This window comes from Mercenaria mercenaria, chromosome 12, assembly GCF_021730395.1.
Source record: "Mercenaria mercenaria strain notata chromosome 12, MADL_Memer_1, whole genome shotgun sequence".
Lineage (NCBI taxonomy): Eukaryota > Metazoa > Mollusca > Bivalvia > Venerida > Veneridae > Mercenaria > Mercenaria mercenaria.
Window position 1 is genome coordinate 19,296,757 of NC_069372.1, and position 8,695 is coordinate 19,305,451.

Sequence of the window (8,695 nt, forward strand, 5' to 3'; positions counted from 1 at the left end):
AATAGTAACAAACGGCCTTTACGATCGCTGTTGACGGATCTATAATTGCGCAGTGTGCCTCATGCGCAATAATCCGGGTAACTGAAACGCGCACGCTGGCGTCGATGTATTTACCTTTTATTATAAATAGTAACAAACGGCCTTTACGATCGTTGTTGACGGATCTATAATGGCGCAAGGTGCTTCGCGCACAATAATCCGGGTAACTGAAACGCGCACTCTGGCGTCGATGTATTTACCTTTTATTATAAATAGTAACAAACGGCTTTAACGACCGCTGTTGACGGATCTATAATGGCGCAGTGTGCCTCATGCGCAATAATCCGAGTAACTGAAACGCGCACTCTGGCGTCGATGTATTTACCTTTTATTATGAATAGTAACAAACGGCTTTTACGACCGCTGTTGACGGATCTATAATGGCGCAGTGTGCCTCACGCGCAATAATCCGAGTAACTGAAACGCGCACTCTGGCGTCGATGTATTTACCTTTTATTATGAATAGTAACAAACGGCTTTTACGACCGCTGTTGACGGATCTATAATGGCGCAGTGTGCCTCACGCGCAATAATCCGAGTAACTGAAACGCGCACTCTGGCGTCGATGTATTTACCTTTTATTATGAATAGTAACAAACGGCCTTTACGATCGCTGTTGACGGATCTATAATGGCGCAAGGTGCTTCGCGCGCAATAATCCGGGTAACTGAAACGCGCACTCTGGCGTCGATGTATTTACCTTTTATTATAAATAGTAACAAACGGCTTTTACGACCGCTGTTGACGGATCTATAATGGCGCAGTGTGCCTCATGCGCAATAATCCGAGTAACTGAAACGCGCACTCTGGCGTCGATGTATTTACCTTTTATATGAATAGTAACAAACGGCTTTTACGACCGCTGTTGACGGATCTATAATGGCGCAGTGTGCCTCACGCGCAATAATCCGAGTAACTGAAACGCGCACTCTGGCGCCGATGTATTTACCTTTTATTTATTTCTATTCAAGTAATGTGAATTAAATATATACCAGAGTGCGGACATTTATGTTTGATACAAGGAATGGTTGTCTAGTCGAAAGTGATAGCACTTCTTAACATGTATTACATATGAGTAGATTATGAGACATTTAATTTTAAATTGTTAAAAACTCCTCTTCGTGTCGATTGTGTAAATACTATATAGCCTCTTAAAACAAACACACAAACAAGCAGAAAAAAAATAAGAAAGTTGATCATCATCTGAGTTCTTGAAGAGGTTAACATTGTACTACATCTTTGTACTACAGAGTTGGTATCCAATTCTGGTCAGTAACTCTGGTAATTTCCAAAGATATAATCCCTGAAATGGCACGGTGATCTGAATGGTATTTACGATAAATAGGTATTCAGTGTTCAATTTCGTAACAGATGTTTCAAAAGTTTTGTTTTTCTTGTTAGTGAAATCAATGTATTTCGACTACAAGGTATTCAATCGGATTTTGGTCAGCTTAATGGATTTGTCCGAAACTTTAACAACTGATCATTTTACACTTATTTGTGTTCACGGATTACATGATAGATTTTGGAGGTAAACAATGCTGCAGGAATCTCTTTTTCAAGTCAATTTCGGTATTTAAGATACCTGCATACATATAAAAACTTAACCAAAATTTGTTAAGTCAAAAAATAATATCACAGTTATAAAACCTTTCATGACATGTCAGATCATCACGTGGACCAGTAAGATGCGGACATACAAAAAAGCCACGAAAATGATAAATTGATAGGTGCATTGCTTTGTGAAACAACAAACCTGTGCATTGTATAGCATAATTGTAGAGAAGCTTCAATCCATTCCCAGCATTGGCTACTACAAAATATTATCAAACGTGCAAAAGAGAGGTTAAAGTATTTTTGGAATTTGTGTAGATGGTTTGCTTTGAAACTCGTAGGGTGGCGGCGAACAACAGTATTTGTATAAGGGACATATTTTTCAGCATCCGCGATATCTCTTCCTAAAAAGCACCTGACAAATGTGGTCGACAAACGAACATTAAAATAACTTGTTTTAGATCAAATAATCTTTGTGATAGTAGACTGGCTGTGATCAAGACAAGACTTTAAAAAAAGAAAATAAAAACAAATAACTGAGACATCGAGCACCGGCCTGACACTCAAAATTTCTTTTTACACGGGAAGTCATCATCGGAAACGATGAAGTTTTTTATGGAACCGTTTTTATGATAGTTTTCAGCTCTTCTAATGAAACAATGATAGAGAATTGAGGATAATGGCAATAATGAAAATAACTATACCAAATATCACATACAAGTCTAAAAATGTCATTTTCTGCTAATGGTCAAAAAGCACTAAAGGGTATGCTCCGAAACACATTCAAACGTTGAGCAACGTTTCAAGAGCTTCGTTATTGTGGTGAAACTGTTTAATCTTTATTTTAGGTGTTTGATAAAATGTATAAAATACATCTAAGCTCCTTTGTATACTAGAGGCGCATTGTAATTTATGAGTTTCTGTCTTACTTCGGCTACCATAGTTGTTTCTTTGCATATTGTTTATGTATTCTTTAGCCGGATGAATCTGAAATAAAATCTTCTTTTTTTTCTCCTTTTCTACTTCTTCTTCTTCAGCTTTTTCTACTTCTTTGAAGTGATCTCTATAATCCTTTCAATTGGAACCAGTGTGGTGTTCAGAATGTTCCTAGGTCCGTACATATAAATTACCTCTAATTTCATATTTAAATCCTGCTGGTTAATTTCATATTTAGCCTAAAATCCTGCTAGTACCCGTCATACCTTTCTGCTTAGAATATGAAACTAGTCCCAGTAGGAACATGTTGGCACCAGCTTCGTTCTCTAGTTCATTTCTGTCTTTATTTAACGGCAACGCCTAATATAATAATTGTTCGACATCCTCGCCGTTGTACTCTTACGGAGAACAAATATAACAGGCTTTCTAAAACCTCGCACGTATACTTTTCCTACGGGCTGTATTTACAAGCAATTTATACCCCACAAAACAAGTTATGATGGCTTTATTGTAAGGAATGAAATGAGCCGCGCCATGAGAAAACCAACATAGTGGCTTTGCGACCAGCATGGATCCAGACCAGCCGGCGCATCAGTGCAGTCTGGTCAGGATCCATGCTGTTCGCTTTCAAATCCTATTGCAATTAGAGAAACCGTTAGTGAGCAGCATGGATCCTGACCAGACTGGCGAATGCGCAGGCTGGTCTGGATCCATGCTGGCCGCAAAGCCAAAATGTTTGTTTTCTCGTGGCGCGGCTCAAATATTGAATTGCACAATAATACATTGCAATAAGAGGAAGAATTGTGCTCAAGAGTCATAACTCTAAGTAATTTTAGAATTACCTCTCTTTTTTGACAGGTTTCCCGTCTTAGGCAATAACTTTATATCCTTCGAAGAATGTAATGTATAGTTTGATTTAATTAAAAAATTATATGGCAATGAAATAATTTTCCTTAAATAAGTTTCGAGTTATCCACATTTTTGTACAGCAGTGTACACTAACGATAACTCTATCTTTAAATTTATTTTATATCTATCTCTTCTTTTTACTTGGAATTGTGTATCTCATAAAGTTTCTGTGTCCAACATGGATAAATCTGACATTCATAATTATAAATAATTAAAAGCCTATATATGTTTTTCAACAATTGCTTTATGAAAGCACGTTCTTTTGCCATGTTGACTAACACCATTAACAACAGAAAGCACGTTATTCCGCTAAATACTGACTGAATTGCGAACAGTGCAGATCTTGATCAGACTGCACAGGTTGCAAAGGCAGATAAGGGTTAAAAGTTTTAAACGGGTATTCAGATGAATGCATACCTACGATGTACAAACGGTCTCTTGCATACAACAAAGAAACTATAGACCTAGACTTGTAACTCACAATTTAAAAGTTCGATTGTGTAATCATTTTGAATAATTTACAAAGTAAACATGTGAGAATGTGCCAGATCCTATTCTTACTCTCATTTTTTTCAATTTCCAAGAATTATCCGGAGTTATTTACGAAGAAGAAAGAAAGGAAATTTCTTGCCAGGTTATATATTATACATATGCCAAAATTCCAGAAACCATCTGTAGTATCCGTGATTACAATTGTGCACGTGCCAATTGAAAACATCATTTACTTTTCAAATTTAACAACCCTGAAAGGGATGTTAAAAATGTGCTGTCTTAGATCTTAAAGATCAGCTGGTGACCGTTTACGTTACACGACTAATCGAGATATTTGTATTTTTTTTTTCATTTTTCTTTTTAAATCAACTTATGAGTAATAATGTTTTTTTAATATAATTTTTGATTTTTGAAAGTGGAAAAACAATCTGTTTTCTGAATCTAATTAAGAAATGACTTTTTTCGGAGTTCATGCAAATATACAATAGAATAGGATCGGAAAATACACAAATCAGGTTTATTTTGCATGATCTCACCAAAAAATTAATTCATTTCTTTTAACAGAGTTATAATATAAATTGCACACACTTTGTTGCATTTAACATTAAAATCAGCTTCCCGTCTATTCTGTTCACCAGACGGAACAATATGCGACGTCATCTACGGAAAGTTCTCCATGACTTCACGCGGGTGTCGTCAAAACAGCGGCCCGTAATCACTAAGCAGCGTTATCGTAACTTTGGCGTCTTTCCTTTAGCGATACAAATTAAACGACAGAATTTTCAATGGGAAATAATAGGGCGAATGTAAATATAAGGAAATTAGAACAACAAGAATTTGGAAATGTCAATATTTTTACATTGTTTAACATCTTCTAAACCTCAGGATAGACTAAGAAAAAATTCAGTAAATAAAAACAGATAGGCTCGTGTGCTTGATTTGTTTGCTAGACTGATAACAAAAATTAGACCCTCAAGTAAGTTTTCATAATGGGATTACTTGTAGATCTATATGGAATAAATCAACAAAATTTTCATAACATTTTGGATTTTTTCTTCAATTTAGATCTAGATTTTAATGAAACTTCTCACAGTCGTAAATAATCATATGACCTAAATATTGTGAAATAAACTCTATAGGTACGTGTGCTTGTTTTTGAGATATTTGCCCATGATCAAAGTGATCTACAGTTTTCAAGCTGGGATTAAGTCATTATTTTGAATTATTTAGCGTATAACATGTATTAATATAATATTTAACTTTAGAAAGATAGTAACGTTGCCACTGTAATAAATTTACTCACGGGTCGCCATTAATTCATGAAGTGATTTTCATTTCTTTACGCCATTACGAACTTATAGTAACATCGCTAAACCGATAAAGCGGGACAGCTTTACCTAATTCTATCATAAAAATCAATAAAACCAATAATCCAGTATCACTGCTATCGGACGCGTTCGTCGATTTCCGTACGAATTTTGTTTTGTGGAAAATATCACATTTTGTCTTTTATATTTGAAAAAGTCATTTTTTGTCCCGCTTTCTACAGAGTCTATATGAACTGAGGTTGGTCTATTTAAAGTCAAAAAGGTCCAAACAAATATTAAAACATTTTTAAAAAGATTATTCATAATATCCAGAAAAAAACACTTTAATTTGTGGTATACCGAATTTTTAATTTCAAAATATTATCCCTTTTCTATTTAAGTTTAAGTAATTTTATCCTTCTTTGTTTATATAGGCAAGTTTATCGATTTTCCGATAGATCGATGTTACTAAAAGTTCGTTATGCGAACCCAGGCTTTATTCTACGTTATCCGGATAAATGACGTTACGCCATCACTTCGTAACATGCAGAACTATCTCTGGAGGCATTTTAAAAATTTGATTTCCCTATGCTAGTCGCTCAGTCAAGACAAAATGGCTCTATGAATCTTATGTCTTCTGAGGCGTATGAATCATGGAACATTTTGAACACCCCAGTAGTTTCCTATTCATCTGAATGATAAACTTTACATTACCTCCAGTTATTCATTGAATGCAAACGGTCGTTGAAACAGCAGAAAAAGATGTTGGCGAATATCTGTATCGTTGTGATATTGTGTTACGTTCGTATCGCCAATGGGGATATTGGAGAGCCCAAATTCTACTCGAAGTTTGATTATGACGAAAAAATGTTGATGAAATTATTGAAAATTGAGGATAAAGTTCAGAAATTCGAAGAATTTATTAATGAGTTGAAGGCAAACCACGAAAAGGAAAAGGTCGAACGAGGAAAATTATTTGATTCTGAAATTGAGACATTCAGAGAGAGAACCGCTGAAGAAGTTAAGAAACAACAGAACTTTACGGAAGAAGTTCTGGGAATTCTGGACGATGCAAAGACTAAACTGGATGACGCTCTTGAAGAAAAGAAATCAGCACAGAAAGGTAAAATCTTTGTATGGGTATATGGGGCTGTTTAACCTTCCCTGAAACGTAACCATTTTGACGGCGTTTGCTATAATTAATCATATTTAACAAGAATCTAATAGGCATTAAAATTTTGCACGTGAAACTACATGTTTGATATGCGTAGTACTATTTATCGAAATGTGCGTTTTAGGTGAGAAATGTGCGATTGAAATGGGTATTAAGTATATTTTCCCGTTCATGATCATGGTTCTTATAGTACACCTAGAGGTTGGGTATAACATGTACATTGGCATTTTTTCTGGTCTGGTGCCAGTGCCGGTGTTAGCTCAGTATGAGTCTTTTTCATCTTGATTCCAATGTATTTCAGTATCTTTATGGTACAGGATAGTTTGAATTGAGCAATGTTGTATTATTAAAGTACCTTTTGTAAACACGCATAACTGAGCGAAGTTCAGTTAAGTGGCACAACTTTTGTTCTGAGAAAAAGATAAGGTGCAATTTCAATTAAGATCAATTTATTCTGTGCCTGTTCATGTAAAACTCCGCATGATTATGTCACAAATATATATAATAAAAATTCTTATGTGTTTCAGGTGACATCGTAGCATTTACGGTGACGTCCCCTTCGAACGGTGCTGCTACCAACTCCCTGGCTTTCACTACTGTTGTAACTAACGAAGGGAACTCGTATGATACATCAACAGGCAGGTTCACGTGTTCAATCAACGGACTTTACTATTTTAGTTTACACATCATCAAAAAGAGGTCCTCCAGCGTTGACGCGTCTGGATGTTATATTAATCTGAACGGATCTAGTAAAGTGAGAGCATACATTGATCCTCAGGATGGATCCAGTGGGGCGGACGCTGGCAGTTACGGGGTTTCCAACTCGGTGTATCTGAAACTGAAAGCTGGAGATGTCATAACTATAGAAAATTGCGGTGGAGGCGCAGCAGATGCTGTGGAATCATGGTCATCTTTCAGTGGCTATTTAGACAGACCACAAATTTAACTTTGCCAGTTGTCGAAGATGCTTCCAATGCCAAGCTCTTTCCCTAAGCTACAGCCATACAAACGTTATAAATAGTGCTTGTAAATATATGGCAACACGATTAATGTTATAACAGGCTAAATATCGGCTACATTTTGTGTATCTCACATTGGTTAAATAATATTTATTGACATATTTGCATCAGTTTCAAAATTACAAAAATGTAAACGTAGAGAGTTGAATAGGAAGCTCTAAACGTTGTGCGAAAATCTCGCACTGTATCTTACATTAACCTTTCTAGTCCTTGGATATAATATATTTGATCATGTTGCTTTGAACCGACTGGATTCATCTTTCATGCAAATGAGTCTGACATGAAAGTAGATTCAAGGCTGTGGATCCGTCATGGCAATCGGCAATTTCCGTTCGTTTACGTATTCTCCGTATGCGATTTCGGCATTCTCCGGTTGTTATGAAAAATATTTTTCTATTTTGGCCGAAGAATGCCGAAATTGCCTACTGAGGATACGTAATCGCACGGAAATTGCCGATTGTCATTACGTAACCACGCGGAAATCCCGATTATCATTACGTAATTGCACGGAATTTGTCGATTGTCATTACGTAACCACACGGAAATCCTGATTGTCATTACGTAATCGCACGGAAATTGTCGATTGTCATTTTGTAACCGCACGGAAATTGCCGATTGTCATTACGGGGAAATATATTTCAATTGAAGATCGAAATTCATTTTATCGAATCACCATGCTGTTTGTTATATCTTCAGAATGACACAGACACAAATAGAAATACTGTCGACATGCATGATGTTCACAAACTGATATATTCTATAACATTGATCCTCCCTGAATCTTTTACAAAATGACAAAATTCCAGACATGTGCTTAAACTGCTATCAAATGAGTTGAATGTTGTTGTTTTTTTCAATTTTATCGTACTTTTCATGATGTTATCATTTACGTTACGTGTCAGTGCAGTGTTTTGTTCTCTAATTTTGTATTGAATTAAGAAGAAAAACAGATGTACGTGCCAACAAATTCGGATTTGTGGGTTTTCACCGAGATATCGAGTTTCAGTTGCAGATTCCTAATAGTGAGCGATATACATACTTATACAATATGTGAAATATGGCTTTTTAAAATTTGACCCACATATTAATGAAGTCATACTTATAATAAAAAACATCTTCGTTTGTTTTTTATTGAAGCAAAATCGTTCACATATAAAAGCCATATCTAAAAATATCAATGCCCAAATAAAAGCAAAACATGTGTGTGTCTCTCTGGTCTCTTTGCCAAAGATATTTAAGCTACAGTCACACATACAGATATGTCA

The 8,695-nt window shown here is 35.8% G+C and overlaps 1 protein-coding gene across 1 annotated transcript; it reads left to right on the forward strand.

Annotated features, from left to right (window-relative positions):
• The first annotated feature begins 5,959 nt into the window (after window positions 1-5,959).
• On the forward strand, window positions 5,960-8,263 carry LOC123534818 (complement C1q-like protein 2). Its single transcript, XM_045317250.2, has 2 exons — window positions 5,960-6,360; window positions 6,939-8,263. The coding sequence occupies exons 1-2, from the start codon at window positions 6,000-6,002 to the stop codon at window positions 7,355-7,357; spliced, it is 780 nt and encodes a 259-aa protein (XP_045173185.2). The 5' UTR covers window positions 5,960-5,999; the 3' UTR covers window positions 7,358-8,263.
• Window positions 8,264-8,695: the final 432 nt, after the last annotated feature.